Source organism: Haliotis asinina, chromosome 14 (assembly GCF_037392515.1).
Source record: "Haliotis asinina isolate JCU_RB_2024 chromosome 14, JCU_Hal_asi_v2, whole genome shotgun sequence".
NCBI lineage: Eukaryota > Metazoa > Mollusca > Gastropoda > Lepetellida > Haliotidae > Haliotis > Haliotis asinina.
Window position 1 is genome coordinate 41,161,662 of NC_090293.1, and position 18,931 is coordinate 41,180,592.

At 37.7% G+C, this 18,931-nt stretch overlaps 2 protein-coding genes across 2 annotated transcripts in view; one reads left to right on the top strand and one right to left on the bottom strand.

Moving 5' to 3' along the window:
* Positions 1-11,097, bottom strand: LOC137261039 (low molecular weight phosphotyrosine protein phosphatase-like). The gene is made up of 6 exons (XM_067798698.1): positions 11,021-11,097; positions 8,007-8,080; positions 6,883-6,999; positions 6,468-6,529; positions 4,604-4,703; positions 1-1,791 (listed from the first exon to the last, which is right to left on the bottom strand). The coding sequence occupies exons 1-6, from the start codon at positions 11,064-11,066 to the stop codon at positions 1,696-1,698; spliced, it is 495 nt and encodes a 164-aa protein (XP_067654799.1). The 5' UTR covers positions 11,067-11,097; the 3' UTR covers positions 1-1,695.
* LOC137261027 (protein limb expression 1 homolog) overlaps positions 10,661-18,931 on the top strand; it is a 21,720-nt gene continuing 13,449 nt past the window's right edge. The window contains exon 1 of the mRNA XM_067798685.1: positions 10,661-12,141. Within this exon, the coding sequence (XP_067654786.1) occupies positions 11,904-12,141 (238 nt within the window). The 5' untranslated portion in view covers positions 10,661-11,903. The remainder of the gene's footprint in view (positions 12,142-18,931) is intronic.

Genomic DNA, 18,931 nt, shown 5'->3' on the forward strand with positions numbered 1-18,931 from the left:
GACCTTGTGCAGCATTCTGTTTATTACTCAACCATGGAAGATACTACAGTGTCATATTTTTACGGCAATATTACCCTCATGTTATACCAGTATGCGTATGACCTTATAATGTTTACAGTTATGACGTCACAATGCTAATTTCTTTTACCCAGTGTGTATTAGAACTTGCCTAACTCACAGAAAGCTGAGAGTGATCACACTGTAGGCAATTTCTACCAATTTATGAAACACCAAGTCTCTTGTAATCCACTTCTGCTGTACCACACAGTGAATTTGCTGGATATTGCTCAAAGCTGCATAAAATCATACTCATCCACTCACTTAGCTCAGTCCTACAGTAGAACAAACAGCCAAAGCTAAATTCATACTGATTATATGTGATCAAGTCATGTGATGGAAGTTCTGACAAGCTTCTATCCTCCTACACTAAAATCTAAGAGACATCTTTAAGATGCGCTATTTTCTGACTGACTCAGATGTAATATATGTTATGTTGACTAACAGAGTGGGAGAGATGTGCTTTATGTAGTAATAACATATCAAGCATTGACAGCTCAGTGTGGGCAATTATATGTCCATCATCCTGTGAGTGACTTTAGTTTCATGCCGCACTCAGCAATATTCCAGTTGCATGGTGACAGTCTGAAAACAATCAAATCAAGACCAAACAATCCAGTGATCAACAGCATGAGCATCAATCAGCACAACTGGGAACCAATGTCATGTATCATCCAAGTCAGTGAGCCTGACTACCCAGTCCCCTCAGTCACTTGTTGTGACAAGCATGTGTTACTGAAGATCAATTCTAACCCACATCCTCAAGGGTTTCATAATTTCAACCCATAAACATGCAAGGGTGAACTGTCACCTCAGGTAGTTAAGCATTCCATGGACTCTTGAGCACATTGCAGATTTGCAGATTTTTATTAATAGACCTTTCACTTTCTTTCATTCATTCATTTATTGACAACAGCATCAAACTATAAGTCAATGACAAACATATTTGTTTGTTTTGTATAAAATTCCTGTTACATGTATGAAAATACTGTTAGTACATAAAAAGTTTAGCACTTAAAGACTCATTTAAAAAAATGAGGAGCAGGTATTATTAAAAGCTGTAGGTAAGTAGCGTGACAGGACTCGCAATGAGACTAGATATTCTCCAGGATACACTGTCTGGGATACACTGTCCATTACTTCAGCCACCACGGCAGCACCAGAGTTGACTTTTAATGCTGATTTGTACTTGAGTCACATCACAGTGTGCCTGTTGCTTTGTATGAGGAAAACCCAAAGTAAAGATAGTTGAATAGTTTAACTTATTTAAGAAAAACCCATCAACAGTTGAAAGATAATCAGAGATTTGAACCCACTACCAACCATCCTGCAGAATCCATGGTACCATCTACCTTATACCATTTCTGCCATCCTTGTAGACAGGATGTCTGCAGAACAAAAACACCTCACTGACATTGAAACTGACATTGCCCAGGATACAGTAGATGAGTCACTGTTTATCAAATACAGATACAGGCAGGACATTTTCAACAGAATGTTACAGGGATAATGCTGTATATCATTGTGTATATGCCCCATTCACTGGGCCTTGTCCATAACTGAAACATGCGATGCTACACTGCATGTAGGGGAGGTAACTCTTCATAGCTTCAATTTCATAGCTTCATTCACTTGAGGTCAAGATGAGATAAATTTCTCTGAATGCTGAAGAAAGTTGTTGCAAGCTCTGTAGCACTGCTCATACACCTTTTCAAAGTCTTTGATGTTGTTGCCCTGAAACATAATGTGAAAGTTTGCAGTAGTGTACATTTCACAGATGCAGTGTAACAGCCAAAAAACAAGTTTTTGGTATTGTTTAAGTTCTAGAATGTTTAATAGGGTTATGTAGATAGTTTGTGTAATATACAAATTTAAATATAATGCTTGGAAACCTTTCTGAATAGGACATGTACATTGATCAATTTTATCTTTTCTCACACATAAATGTCGTTTTCTGATTTGCTGAGCATTCTTCTTTTATTTTCAATGTACCCCTCTTACAAGCGAGGTTTATTGTAATGTAACCTGCTGCCAGTGGCAACTCATTCGGTACTTTGTGGTAGTCCTTCTTTATTTCAAATAACATTGAAACATGTTTGATGCATGGAAATTAACACTGTTTTGCAAATGCAAATTGGTGGAAGGGAGATAACTCTAAATATCTTTTCCTTGTGTTGTCAGCAAAATCTAGCAAAGGTTACAAAAAGATTTGCCTTGCATTCTACAAAATACATTTTGATATAATTTTAAAATATAGTCCCTGTGAATATTATGAAGGGGAATTACAGGGACTTAACTAAGACGATAGCTACGGGAAATACAGCAAGATGCAAGATTCCAATTTTTTTATTCTCACAGGTTGGCTGAGGTTTATGATAAGATGACCATGCTTCCAATGCCCAGGTGTTCGTTAAGATAAATACGTTGTTCACAGGTCCCTTGGGGCCCATGGGTTGATGTACCCTGGATGTTTGGTTATGTTCATGCCATAAACAAACATCAAGGATACATAGACCAATGCACCCCTCTTCACCAGTGAACAATTTATAATATACTATCCATCAAAAGTTTAAACTCACTGGTGTCAATGTAGCTACTTACTTCAGTCAACTGTTCTAAACTAGATTTTGCAAAATATTCCTTACCGTTTAAAGGTACTGTTGACACATGAACTGATATAGTTTAAAACAAATTTGTAACATTGAAAAGCTCTCAAAACCAGCACCCCTCCAATCCAGCATGCTCTCATTATCGGCATTAGAATTTGATCCCACCACAATAAAGACTGCCCAATTGGCTGTTTGTACAGAAGTTAACGCTCACAAAAGAGGCATCCACTATCTTGGCTCTCCTGTTGATTGGTTGAAGAACACAGTGGATTACAGAACAGAGTAAGTACGGAGGTTAAGCAGAGGCAGGTGAGGTCACTTGGTGAGGAGCATGTGGTAAATTAGATTAATTGGCTTCTCCTAACTTGAGAGTTGCTCGCCATGTCAAGATGGCTTTGATGATTAGCAGAACGTGTATTAACAACACAGTATAGTTAAGGATTACGCTCTTGAATGAAATCAGAGAAACAGCAAGCTACAGTTACTGACTTTTCACGTCATAAATTACATACATGTATGCTTTTGTTGTATTTTTTAAAGTTACCTTTAGTGATGAATAAAAATTATGATGACTATCAACATGTTCAGTTGTATTTACGGCACATGGAATATTCTCAGGTTGAAAAGAGAAAAGTTTGCTAAACCAGCATGCTTGCCATACCAGCATATTTCACTGGTCCCAATGCATGTCTGTTTAGAGGTCTTTCACTGTACATGATGAAACTCAGTGAAAATGGGCAAATTCTGAACAAACTTTACAATAATATTTGCACATGCTTTTTATCAATTTGAAGCATGATCCTCAGGCAATTCATCTGCATAAGGTTTCCAGTTGGTTCCCCCAAGTTAGTGGGAGAATTCAACTTCTATGTAGCCATGTGAATATATATACATACTGGACAAAAATAGGAATATTTGTAAATGTTGAAATTATGAATAAATATTTATTCACTGACATACTGATAAAATATCAGTCATAAAAATACCAACATCCCTGACTTATTTTGTCCAGTATAAATGTATACATAGCATTTAGTGAATACAAAAATGTGCTTTAAGTGGGTCTAAACTCTTGATGGGTAGTATATTTTTCATTCTTCATGATCTTCAGTTTCCAGTTCCAGAATTATATTTTGTTACTAAGTCAATGAGTTCTATCTGTTTTATTACAGGGACAGGGGCGGATACAGCGTTTTGAGAAAGGGAGGGCACACACAATTGAGAAAAGGGTGCACACTATTGAGAAAAGGGAGGGTGCACACTATTGAGAAAAGGGAGGGTGCACACTATTGAGAAAAGGGAGGTACACACTATTGAGAAAAGGGAGGTGCACACTATTGAGAAAAGGGAGGGTGCACACTATTGAGAAAAGGGAGGGTGCACACTATTGAGAAATGGGAGGTGCACACTATTGAGAAAAGGGAGGGTGCACACTTCATTTTTCACCCAACATACAGTGGTCATTCAACAAAATTTCAGGACAAAAGGGAGATTGCGCACCCCTGCACACCTGCACCCCTGCACACCTCCGCCTATGTAAGATAAGGTACTTAGTATGGAAGTAATTATCATTCAGAATATGCATCATGCAAACTTTTCATCACCTGTCTCAACAAATCCACACCACATCTGTGTCTACAAGTGCAGGATTTGGGTAAGACTTCCGTCCTTATCCCCCTGAGTTTGAATGATGAGGAAAACTTTCTTTGAGTGGCATTTTTAGAAGTAGAATATGTCTTTCAGTATGTTCAGATAAAATTAACAAAACATGTTAAAACTCATCCTTATAAGATGAAGAATATATATTCAGGAGATATGATTTGTCTAGAATGATAAGGGTGGAAGTTTTTCCAGGATTTCAAGATCAGTCACTTATCATTTGAGTGTAAATGGAAAGTCGTTACAAATACAGGTTTCACAAAACCTGTGTGACTCACGTAGTACGGGTCTTCTATGATCAACTCCCCTTCTGGGTCACACTCTCCCAGTAGAAGCAACTTGGACCGGCAAGACTTTGGCTTGATTTCATTCAGTTCACTGTAAGAGTTAGCACTGATATTAAACTGTTTGTCTCATATATACACAGCAATATAAACATTGCTACAAAATGATTTGGAGAAAAGCTGATTGTATCTCTCCTTCACCAGATAACAACAGGAAAACAGTCTGAGCTACTTCAATAGTCATGTGTCACCTATATTTTCCTCCACATCCACACAGTCTGTAGAGCATGGAGTCCATGGACTAACTCTGTGATACTGTAGGGGGTTATGCAGAGGTCCATATAAGATTTAGCTCATCTGGGTACTATGCCCACTGTATTTTTGGGAGTGGGTATTATGAATGTTGGGTATTTCATTTTCCATTACCCACTGCCTGGTCTGTGTCTTCAGCATGACCAAGGACCTCTTCAACCAACAAGCTACCCAAATGCCCCGGTTTCATGTACTGACCAAACACAGCTGATGCTATACCCCAGACATAAAACCAGGAGAGCAACTCACATGTCTGGTCAGTTGGACAATGAAGGAAGAGATGTCAAAGACAAAAAGTTCAATGTGGTTGGTGGATGTGTTCTAAACTGATTTACAGCTGAAGCAGTGTGGAATACTGTGGAATACTGCGGAATACTGCATGCTGCTATGAAGGTCACTTGTTTCTTGTTTAACGCCACTCACAGCAATATCACAGCTATATGGCAGCAGTCTGTAAATAACCGAGTATGGACCAGACAATCCAGTGATCAACAACATGAGCATCATTCTACGCAACTGGGATACGATGACATGTGTCAACCACTGAGTCTGACCGCCCAATCTTGTTAGCTGCTTCTTACATTAAACATAGACTACTGAAGATATGTTAAAGAACCATAACTTATATTCCATACTTGTGAAATTTTCGGAACCATGTCAACCAATTAATTTCACACACATTTGTAATCCACCAGTTCAATGTTTACCATCAGTCTGCCTACAAACCAAACCTAAAATAAGCAGTCAGTGAACCCACCAACAGGAACCCCATCAGTCACTTAATGTGTGTTGGTTTAAAAGTGTGAGAAGTTATCTCCCTTCCCATGTATGTCACCAAGACATGTAACACTGTCCACAATATCTCTATTTAACATATCCCATCCTGAACTGCTACTGCTACCATGATTGCCAATTGACTCTTGTTCAAAAGTTTTGTTTATCAAGGTTACAACTTTCAAACATTCACAGTGTCAGGAAAACTTTAATACAGGTTAAAATGGCTGACATGTGGATAACACTACTACATGCACATCTCTTTATCTCTCATATCCAGTCAAAGCAAAAGCTCTTAATACAATCAGCAGCAACTCTGCTTTCAGAAGAGATTTTTATTGATGTGGAAAGTGTTGATTTTTCACTTATACTAAAATCAATACTGAACATATGATCTCCAACATCAAAATGAGTCCAAATGCTGGGTTTCTATCAAGACTTTGACATATATATCAGGACACTACAAAATGTGATATTTCACAATGTGTGTTCCAATATATAATATTGCCATGTTACTGATTACAATTTCTTTACAGTAATGCACAAATCATTTCTTGGTGCAGTCCTATGCAGGAATACAAATAAGAAACTAATGGTGACAGAATGTCCTTCACACATTTCTTCACTTCAAGGTAAAACTAAGTTACATAATCTGAGACAAAAACAAAGCAGTTTTATAGATTTTAAAGTCTGTTTATCCACCTGTCCTGACTTGCTGGCTGAAATTACAGATAAGAAACACAAAAAAATCTGGATGCCCAAATTGGTATACCTCATGTTGTCTTCATCCATTCCAAATATGACGTCAAAGTCATGAAAGTCAGATTTTTTAATCTGAAAAATAATAATCTGTGCTGTCAAAAAGGATGGTATGCAATAAAACATCACCATATAATGTATGCTATTAGCCGTCACAATTACAGCAAGATGCCAACAAAATCAGAGATTTTTGTATTTTTTGTCAACAGAATACTTTGTCAAGCAACAAACATTTTCAGGAAAAAGATTCAGGCACCTTTTTTGCAGTCTGATTCTAGAACTGATCAAACTGATAACTGAATATCATTGACCACACACTTAACACCCAGAACTCAACACCTACCTGTCTACGCACATATACACTTAACACCCACAACACCTGCCTGTCTACCTAGATATATATTTCATACCCAGAGCGTAAAACCTACCTGTCTACCTTCATGCTTATAGTCTTTGATCCCATTTTTCTTCAATGTTCTCATTGTGCGATCATCCGGTGGAACACCATTATGCCAGTCTCCAAGGGCAGCGCTATCTATCTGCCACTGTAACATGGCACACATTTATGATTTAATGTACTGGCAGGGTTCAGGCAAAACATTAAAAATAAACACCGGCCTGGAGGTCCAGCAGTTCTTACTGTATCTGACTGGCAGTTTCAAATATGTGCTGGGTCTTATGGCCTTCAGTAAATTATCTGTTTATTATTTTTCAACTGGAATGTTTCTGGTATTTTTCTTTATCATCAACAATTGATTATGTAACAATAACCTACAGTTTCACTTCCTGGCATTTCAACGCTTTGGTATAAGAATGTCAACACCAGTTTCACAACAACAAAAAATAGAAAAAAAAAGTCCACTGTGTACCATAAGCTTTGCTTGATTTTGTAGAAATAGTTTGAAAATGTGTACAATGTTGTCTATTTGGCTTTATTGGTTTGACTTTAACAAAATGGGCCTGCAGATTTCATCCAGGGCCTGTAGAGTTTAAAGCCTACAGGCAGCAGCAGGCCCCTAACGGCCAACTGGCAAATTAAAATATTGCAAACACTGTACAGGCACCTAATGTATTTCAAGGCATGTATGCAGACTACTGAAGACGCCGCCAGATGGTCATAGAGTTATCTCGGGGTGAAGGTATTGACTCAAGCACAGTTCTGGTGTTTCCCACTGGAATTGCTAGAATATTGCTAAAAGCAGTGTAAAGTTACACTCACTCACTTACAAAGGAGACAGCTGCTGGAATCATATCAGGTTCTTCTTTAAGGTTGCATGAGCTAACTAGTCAGATATAGGTTCTAATTCTGTACATAGGGTGTGACCTGAAATCCTTTTGGACTTAATTACAACATCTCGATATTCAGCATGCCCTTCTAAATATTTACAATTACAGAAGTCAATAACTGTGATGATATTACCTACTGGGAAAGACATGCTGCACAATGAGTGCCTTAAAAAGGTAACAATATTAAACATGCAATTCATTCCAAGATCCAATGTCCTTTTAGACTTTCGGAGAGGTGAGGAGAGAAAGTATACAAAGAGTAAACCTGATCATCAAGTCCATTAGTCTTGACTAGATGTTGAAATATTCCTTCTGCCATTGTTGACCGGCATATATTACCTGCAAAATGCAGAGAATCACATTTTGATTTTGCTGATTCCAGATAATGTCTTCACTACAATCCCAGATGGTGGGACTTTCAGGATGATCATTAAATTAAAAACATCAAACACATTAGTCCAACAAACTAACTACTGGAAATTTGAAGTGAGACAAATAAAATAATGAAACAGAGGTTTAATGTTAAGCATCAAAGACATCAACAGCACCTAATTCCCTGGCAAATTCAATTAAAGACCAGAAAACATGTTCAGTTCCATGTCTTTAGTATGTAGTGACTTAGGACAACACTCATGAACCAGATCAACCTCTGTGGAGTGAAAGACATTAGCCTTGACCTACAAAATAGGTAAAATGTAATAGCTGTTGCCAGAAGCATAACTTGTTCATCATGAGTTTATCTAATATTTATTGTTTGTTTTGCTATTTATTAGACATAGTCTGCACACCCAGCCGAACCTAACAGTCTGGTAGCGTGTGAATCATATCTGTTCCCAGTTAACTTACCAACATGCATTGAAAGATTTATTTATTTATAAAAGCACAAAAAATATATGCTCCACTTCAATGCGTTCAGATCCTTAAACAATCTGATGAACATTTAATCACTTTTAATTCTAACCTTGGCATAACAGTAGGAACACTGATTTGAGCTCAAGGCAGAATGTAGTTTATCATTTATCCAATGATGCATATATAGTATCTATTACTAAGTATATCATATTGTTCAGTTGGTTGTCATCTGACAATATTTTAGATGCAAATGCAAGCATACATGATCTCTATGCTATTAACAACAAGGCGTGAAATATCTGTATTTCTGAAGGTTTAAACTACATTGTTTGTCTAGGTCTACTACTAAGCAATTAAACAATGATAGCTGATGTTTAACCTGTCAGTTCAGAGGAGAATGGGCCTTGCAGGTTATAATGTATTGCAAGAAAATAATCATTTTTAAGGACTGTCTTTATACCCCAAATCCCAAAGTGATGGCAAGCAACCCATTCTGTGAAAATATGTTGTGACCTTTGGATTGCCAGCTGACAGGTAACAGATTGTTCATGTAAATTTACAAAGTCATTCATAAGACTACTGGAAATGAACAGAAAAGGTTAAATTAGTCGACTAACGAGGTGCTAATGAGGAATAAAAAGGCCATCTGGCACACTTTTCACTTTCTTTAACCTACATGTAGAAGATACTGCATGGGTTAAAAAATCCAACCCTCCAATGCCTGCGACAAGTCAGTTTTCATTACGGACATTTAATAAATGGTATCTTACCTGTCCTAGAGCTACTAGATAATTTCCGCTTATGGTTTCAAACTGTATATAAACCCAGATTTCATTTCATATCTGCCCAAAATGTAGCAATAAAATTTCAAAAAATGATAATAGAGTAGGATTATCGTTCTTTCCTATATATTACTTTTCAATAAATAGTGCTCTAAACAATAACATCAAATATCTTGTTGATTTATTCTTTTCATAATTTCATCATCATGATTATGTCATAAAAATCAGGGAAAGTGAAAAGTCTGAACAAGTTACTTTCTTAAAGTCACTGTGGCAAGTAGCTTTTAAAAAATATTAGAAACCCTGATACCATGAACCAATATGATGCAAACTACTCTGGGTGTTAGACACTGAATTCACAATGATAGTGTTTGAATTGTTTGTCAGGTGATTTGTCACAGAAAAGTGTGAGATGGAACACTGTACAATGCTGTAAGGATTTTGGTTTGGAACAACAAACACAAAGGCTACTTCTCACTGAAACATAACTGACAAGTGTTGAGTGTGAAAGTCACTTTGATTGAAATTCCCTGCATTTATTTTCACATTATGCACCTACAGCTCACATTTCAATCTACAATAAAACACACGAGCTAATGAAATAAACTGTGCCAAAAGTTAGACAACATAAATCAAAAGAATCGTTGGGCCTACTCCAACGAGATGTATCCTAGTGTTTGGGGTTTTCGACGGTATAAGACAAAAACGTAATTTTTATCTTTAATATCATTTTAAGTTTTGATTTTGCTAACCTTGAATGATAAAGGTATATTCATCTATTTCACACAAAAGTATCATGTGTTTCCAACAAAAATAGCGTTTATAACATCGTAGCGGCGAAACTGCAGTCGCTTGTCACATCCGGGTATTTTTGTTATGTGTTTTCGACAGTGAGCCATACTTTTCCCTCAGCACTGCGAGAGAGTATTTGATCATGTGGCTTCCTGTTTCATACATAACCTGTCAGTAGCAGACGACTGATCTCGTTGAATTTTGCTAGCTATTTATTGTTATACAGGCTATTGATTTTGCATCTGTAGTGGTATTAACAATCGAGGGTAAATAATATTGTTGTTTATTTGCTCTTTACATAACTTAATTTGTTGATTTCAGTTGTCAATAAAACGTCTCACAACAGGAACTGGGCATCCGCCCTACCGATGAAAATGTTTGTGCACTCCGATCGCGCACGTACTTGCTCGATATAGCGCTAGAAATGCAATCGTCGAAATCACCAGAACGTCGAATTCAGCTCGCTTTGGGATACGTCACATTGCGAAATGACAATGACAGATCACAGAGCTGTTGCGCGCTCGATGACCCCTCATGTCACAGGGAATTGTTTCGCCAGTGTATCTTACAACAGAATATCACAAATTACATCATATGATATTGTGACATGTTTGATAAGAAAGTAGTTCTGAAGTCCAAAGGGACGCCACATTATCAACAAGCATGGGTGACCAATCTCCACTGACTCCTCTCCAGCCAAACGAAAACTGAACGGTGAATATAGCATTTTTTCCAATGTATATATTGTTTGAACATGGATTTTCAAAGTTTCTAAACGCCGGAATTGACCAATTGAGTATTTGTTGCATTATATTCTCTGCCGTCAAGGACAGACACCATGTCGCTGACTGACCTAAGCATATGAAAAGGACAGACTTCTTTTTGGTGGAGGCCGCCATGTTTCAAATACCCACAATGCATCTTTTATATGACGGAAGCGGAAGCAAGTTGGTGAATCTTCGGGCCATGGAAGCTGTCAAGTCTGGAGAAAGATATACCTGGTTTATGTTGTCATTAGTGAGACATCGATGTATGTAAGATCCCCATGAATTGGACATTATGCATGCGAGGTCTTGACTGACCAATGGAAATTTATTGTATGAAGAAGGTGAGCACCTGAAGACAACAATCACCCAGTGAGTTCGTGGTTGTTTTGAGATGACGCCTCGCCTCAGTGAATTCTGTGTGTATTTGCTGTTTACAGTGGGCACAGACATGTGACGCGTCATTGACTTGTGTTTTCCTAACGGCACTGTATATATGTGCATAATATAGGTCCCTATAGGACATTTGAATGTTTACTCAGTGTTTGGCAGTAATGATTTGGAATGATACTTTGATGTGCCAGAAAAAGACACAGATCTAATCATTGACACGTTCGTATGGACTAAAATTTGACACAGCGCGAGGATTTCACATAGCCTGTTGATTGCCTAACCAAGACTCTTGATTTACTGCCACAACAAGCTGTCACTGCATTGCAAGTGGTTGACATAGGAATGTATTGATCATTTCAAGAATTCGAAACCTGTCAGTTGTGAATTCTCGTCAGCAGTGGATCAAAGAAACAAACGTTTATCCTTCCCATGTTGATTGAATAGATTATATGGATTAATTCTGATGTGCATTACCTTACTCAGTTGGATGGTATGTCTCTTGTGAGTGCAAACAAATAATGCAATTTGGAGGAACTACCTTTCCTGATCAGTGACGTTTTCATCTAAACTCTCATAACAATGGCATCTGGTGGTGGAAATGGTCGACCAATGCCAGCCCCAAGAACAAGTAAACCACTTCTTGCTCCTAAGCCTCATCCACCTTTCCAGCAAGGTGCTGCAGCTGCAGCAGCAGCTGCACACCTGCTAGGTCCTCAGGGCGGGAACCTTACCGAGGCTCGTGCAAAGACTGTCCTTAAGGAAGCAGTAGATGCTGTTGTGAATAGCTTTGCTAAGCATACACATGGCTATGGAAGAGGTGAGTCTTTAGTCATCACCATATTTACAACTTGTAAATCTATTTTTTGTGTTAACATTAACAGATGTATTTACAATGTACAATAAATGTTTATTAACATGTAGTAGTAGACATGGTAAAGAAACACGAAGGAAAACTCTAGTAAAAATACATCACAGTGATTATCCATGATGTGTGATATATTACTGAATAAAATTCTGATGTATTCACATGTGAAATTTGACTTGATTCATTTGGTTTGGTGTTAAGTACAGGGTTCCCCTTGACGCAGAAAACCTGCATATATGATCATGATGATGCAGTGGAAAGTGAAAATGAAAAACAAACACTGCATCAAGTCTGATGCAATAAAATCACTAGTTAAAACCACACAATTCAATGCTGTTGGTAACAAGTATAACTAAATTGATTTCTGATTTCAGGCAGTACTCACAAGAATGCTTTACAAATAGGCAAATACCTGAAAGAAGAGTAGTTGAAAATGTATTACCTTTGTAAAGTGTTTGACCCCTAAATTTGGATTTTGACCCCCTCCAAAAATGTGGAGAGTTAACCTGACTCCCAAACATATATGTCTAGTGGGAAACCTGTAAACAAAGATTTTGATATGGACATAAGCATTGCCAACTTGATCATGTTGATCACCGTAACAGAATCCTGTCAATTCCACACCACGTTTATCCTCCACCAACCATTTCCCCACTCGGACAATACCCTACATAAATATGTATTTGGCCATTTTCCCACTCAGACAATACCCTACATAAATATATATTTGGCCATTTCCCCACCTTCCTCTTTTTTAGTTGCTATTAGTGAATGAACAAGAAGTAGTGTAAAATAATGTCATTCATTAATATTCACACAGATTTTCTTGGAAACTGGGTTCACAAGTGCTCCAATCACCATCTGAACATAAAGCACATAGCAATTTCTGCTGGTGAACTACTGAAATTCAAATTCTTAAACATCAGGTTATGATGTTTATGTCAATCATGGTAACTGTAATTGTGTAAACTCCATGTGTGTAAAAATAAAAATATGTCAGGCTTAATCCCCTGGATGCTGCTTTTTTTTCAGGCGCATATTTTCGAAAGGTTTGAAAAGTGAATGTTGTATATGTGTCCTTGTTTACATTTCAAACAAGCGCAGTCTTTTCAAACCCAATATTTTCATTTTCACACCCAGTATCTTTCATTTCATTTTATCCAGACAGTTGGTATAGCTGACAAAGACCATTTGTAATTTGATTCTAAGATGTATGGGGAATTCAGTGATGCATTTGTAGCAGCTGAATATGAAAAATATGTGATGTAATTGGCATGTCAATACGAAATATTTGTAAACATTATCCAATATGTCATAAAGAACACTACGGCTTTCATGTACATGATGTATGTGTAAAAATCCCAACCGATTCTGGAATCATCAGTGACATTTCAGAATTATCCAGTGATAACTGATATGTTATTCTTGAAATTCAATACCCCGGTAATTTTCTGATTTTCACATTTCAAAAGATTTCATTTTGTGATTTTCTCTAGTGTGAAAAACACCTAAGATGAAGCCAATTTTGAGAAGTTATTTTAAGTAGTTTCATGTCGTCATAGATAATAGTGGATGGTATCAAGGAGGGAATTTCTCGAAGCTTTCAAGGCTGTGAAGTATATTTGTGTGCATGATATACTTTGAATTTTATTGGATTTGAAAGTGAGGGTTAAAAAGGAAGGACACACATGCCCCTGTGGCATCCAGGGGGTTAAATAGATACACCAGTTTTAAATCATGTTAGACATGAACGACATGGAACCCAGTTATTACATGTAGGAGACAAAACTGTCAAAGCTTGTGAAGGACAGCCCTGCAAGACAGTGAAATCCACCTGAAGAGCCTCTTGTCAGTTCATGGTCTCTTGGCACAAGGCCAGACTTAGGGACAGCTTGGTAACACAGGTGCAGGAATGAGGACATTAGCAAAATACAGGCTTCAAAGGATGCATTTTTTTTTCTGTATTAGCTGTTGAGACATAGTTTCTCATGAACCTGGGCTGTGTTCTTGAGTTGCAAGGGCAATGGGTGTTCTATACCAGGCCTTGGTGTGAACTCCCAAGTGCGAACAATGTCTGAATATATGAATACTGATTATTGTTGACTCACAAAAACGGTGGCTGTCTTGCTCAACAGGATCATGATGAAGGTCATTGCTGTATTTTAAATGTTTCCTATTTCTGTGTTAAGTATTTCATGACTGTACATACTGTATGGGCCAATCACAACTAACTTCCTAGCCAGCTATTAGTCTGACTCTGTTACATTACAATGAAAATAAACTGGGATTGATAAAGAAGTATTACTGCTTATGTTAACACCAGTCCCATACAACATGAAATGGAGCATGTGATGTCATCAATAAAATAAGATAAATATAGTATGTACACATTATATCAAATACAGCTATTCTCTAAGTATTCATTAGTGAATTACAGTCATGTGCACCTAACAAGCCACTGGAGAAATATAAATCAATTATGAGAAGGATGTTGAGTTAATTTAATTATTTTCCCAAGAAGATTTGAACTATTGTGTCATAATGACAAAATCATGGACGGATTGAACTATTTTCTGGTTTTCACTCGGACTATATTATTTGTTTCCATTCCAAATGGTATCCAGGTTATAATCAGTATTGTGAAAATACATATTAACAGGAAGTCTTATCTGAGTATACTGTAGTGACTGCAAGTGAGAAAATAGTGGAGGGCGTTTTCTCTTTGGTATCCACAAGAGCTGCATGGGCTTTCTTTTAAAAGTCTATTATACTTAGCGGCGTTTACATTGCTGCATCTGAGTCTGAGACGGCAGTGAACGATTTGGCAAAAATGAGTGCGATAATTAAAGTTAAAATATGTCTTATTTTCGGTTTTTGTATTTAGGTTTTTAAAGTTCTGTGATACTGCATTACTATTTGGAATTTGGTAGAACATTCAATAAATTTATTTTATAACAGTAAGCTTATAACACCATGATAGTGAGTGAAGGTGGTTTCATCTCTGTTTCAGCAGTATCACGGCAGGGGGCTCCAGAAATGGGCTCCACATAGTATTATACCAGTAACCTAATTCTCATCAACAATATCAATAGCACCTGTTGGTTTATCTCATGTTTCCTTACTGTGTTTGTTGGGAGGATATTGAAATGGTAGTGATTATTATTGAAATTGTTATAAAATCTTCCTTGCTGATTGGATCATGCAAATTAAATCAAGTTTTCTTTCCTTTTGTTTTAGTGTTAAAACGTTATATTAACATGAACATACTTCCTAAAAAAAACATGAATTTCATCATAAAATAGGGATGGTAGTTTAGCCTGGTGATTAAAGTATCAGCTTGTCATGCCAAAGTCCAAGGTTTGATCTCCCACATTGGTACAGCATGTCAAGCCCATTTCTGGTGTCTCCTGCCTTGATTTTGCTGGAATATAGTTACAAGCAGCATAAAACCAAACCCACTCATTCACTCATCATAAAATAACTTAATAAAATATTAAAAACTATTTCAGTGTTGAGATGGATAATAAAATTATTTGAACATGAATGTAAAAGTATATCTTTACTTTGCATACAAAGTTTAGTCCCTCATGTAACATATATAACATTTGTTGAACCCATTTGTGTTCATTTGTATAAAATTGTAATATTTTGCTAGATTTGCAGAGCATTCCCATACATTTTCAAAGATTTCACTTCAATTTGTTGGAACAGTACCAGTTCTGAATGTCTGAGAGAGGCCAAGGTTTTTGTTATGAATATGACTCACATGCTCTATTCTGTCTGTTGTCTTCCATCAAAAAGGGCAGGGTACATACATCAGCCCATCGGTGGGATAAGTAGGGATAAGTCTTATCGTGATAAGTGATGCGGATTAAGATAAGTCAGAGTTTTGTTATTTAGATGTTGTTGTTGCATATATGGAGTGCTACACTTGACGTGTGTCAGGGAAAGACTGAGAGACAGAGACACCAAACATTATAACCATCAGCAGTACTGGAGGTGCGTGACAAGTAGACTGATGCTTAGTCTCGTGATATATATAATTTTGATAGTAGCAAACTAACCCATAGAAATTGAAAAGGAGACCAAGGGAGACCAGATATTCAGAACCTGAGGGAATGTTGACTTGCTTCATTTAATGCTGTATCATTGCAGAAAGGGCTTGGAAGTAGGGAAAGTAATGTGGTTCAGAGACTGTGAGACTGACTCAGTGACAGCAATCAGTTGATGACTCCAGGCCAGATGGACTGCACTAAACTGGTCTGAGGTACTGCATGTAATCATACAAAACCCAAGGTCTCACCTCCAGTTTATGTTAGATGATTCTCACAACAAACATGTTGGACATTGGACCAAGTAGCAGGGGAGGCCAGGACATCCAAGTGAATGTAATTCTGTGTCAAGTTGGGTCCAATTCATACCTGAAACTCTGGCTTTTGGGTTGAAATCCTATTTCAGTAAAATTTTCACCTTAACCATGTCTTGTGGTTTCTGAGCACCACATCTGAACTTTACAACAGGCATCCTGGCTTCCTCTTTCTTTAGGCAGGCATGTGCTAGAAGTGTGAGAAACAGTGTTCACGGTAGTGCCAGTTAGGACTGTAACAATTCACCCAGAACTTATTTCAACTTGATTTTTTATATTAGACCCCTGATTCAGTCATTTTCGATTCAGATCTTCATAAAGTAGAAACATCAGATTTCATTTAACTGTCAAAGTCTTCTTTTTTATTGTGAAGTCTATTTTCAACTTGGCCATGTCTACTAGCAACAATTATCATTGGATAATTAGCCTGGCATCAACCAGTCACATTTCGTCTTACATTACTCATCTGCTCGAGTATGAGTCAAACCTATGTTCTGGTTGTGTGGAAATAATTTTGAATAGTTATTCAAATATCAAATCAAAATGGTGACAATGGTTATTGAAATTCTAAACTAAGGTGTCAGATCCATTTTCCATGAATCAAACTGAATCTTTGCAGCCCTACTGCCAAATCAACTCAGGCACTTTCAAACTTTTATTGACCAGAGCTAAAACAGGCACAGAGTCTCCTTTTAATATGTTTATGAAGTGACCTGAGCACAAACATTGAGATCACTGTGTGGAATCTATCCCAAAACACACAGCCCCTGCTTAACCAACCATGATAATATTTGAATTTATATGGTGAATGTCTATTTGAATATGTTAATGGCTTTGATAACTGAAACCCTCTCTAGAATTGACGTAGAATCTAACTAGAACCATTATCCTCTTGAAGTAACATCAAGATTAAGAACTTCAGTATGAAGGTTTCATTTCCTGATAATTCAATTATGAAGCCCAAATTACAGTGTGTAATGTCATAAATTAATTAAGTTTATATCCTACCGGGTGACCAATTTCCCGTTTATAGTCCTTGTCTGAAGTGACGAATGCATGCTATCTAAAATTACAACACTTGTAAACCCTGATGGCTTGGGTAATAGGCCTGAAGGCTGTTAAAGTGAAGCCATTAGTCATATTCTGTGAGAGCCGTGTAGTGTTAGCAAAGGGAACTTGATCCCACAGTTCACAGTGTGATGTCTTTACCCTTGTTCCTCTGTAAGTGGCAAGACTTTGACATGTGGCCACATGGTCACTCAGGCAGAACGCTCAATGTCCACATGATACATTCAGGGATAAATGTTATGCTGTCCCTGTCACCTTAGGTTAGATCTGTAGGACAACATCAGTTGGTCTGTGCTACTTGTCATTCTTCAATCAATGCCATTCATACCACTCTTAATTTTATGTCAATGGCACCCTAGTTTGTACAGCTCTCAACCCTCAAGTCAGTTGCATCCTCACCTGTATAGCTATCCACCCTTACATCAGTGCCATCCTGACCTGTACAGTTGTCCACCCTTATGTCAGTTCTACCCTGGCCTGTACAGCTGTCCACCCTTATGTGAGCACCTGACCTGTACAGCTCTGCACCTTTACATCAGTGCCATCCTGACTTGTACAGCTGTCCCCCCTTATCTCAGTGCCACCCTGACCTGTACAGCTCTGCACCTTTACATCAGTGCCATCCTGACCTGTACAGCTGTCCACCCCTATGTCAGTGCTACCCTGGCCTGTACAGCTGTCCACCCTTATGTGAGCACCTGACCTGTACAGCATTCCACCCTTTTGTCAGTGCTACCGTGGCCTGTACACCTGTCCACTCTTTGGTCACTCAGTGCTACCGTGGTCTGTCCCCATCCTTTATGTCAGAGCCATTCCAGTCTATACTACTCTCTGCCCATATGTCAGTGACACCTTGGCCTCTTTCCTCTTCTGTCAGCTCTCCACTCTTATGTTGGTGTCACTCTCATGTGTTCAAACATGATAATAATAATAATTCAGGTTAGTAATAATTCATTTATACAGCATCCATCTGTGTCATCGCTTATTTCTGAAAGGAATACCAAGTTCCCATGGTTACTTGACTCTGATAATTGAAGCAATGTCACCTGCTTCAAACATGTTAAATGCAGGACAATGAAGACTTCACATGGCTTTCTGAATAATGAATATCTCCTTTGTCCTTTAATCAAGTTAGGTTAAATATGCATGGCTTCCTCTTGACCCGGCTGCTGGCAATTGTGTTTGTTTAATAGATGCTAATTGCATGCTTATAAAATATTCAGCTCTTCCATGTATCGTGGATATGTCATAAGTGTTTCAGAAGCGAATGAATCACTGTAATTCAATTTTAGTATTCTCTAGGGAATG

Coding starts and splice junctions, on each gene's coding strand:
- LOC137261039 (XM_067798698.1), bottom strand. CDS start 11,066: ATGGCGGCCTCCACCAAAAAGAAGTCTGTCCTTTTCATATGCTTAG. Junction 8,081..11,020: donor TGTCCTTTTCATATGCTTAG/GTCAGTCAGCGA, acceptor TGCATTTTGCAG/GTAATATATGCCGGTCAACA. Junction 4,704..6,467: donor ATGGATGAAGACAACATGAG/GTATACCAATTT, acceptor TAACTCTTACAG/TGAACTGAATGAAATCAAGC.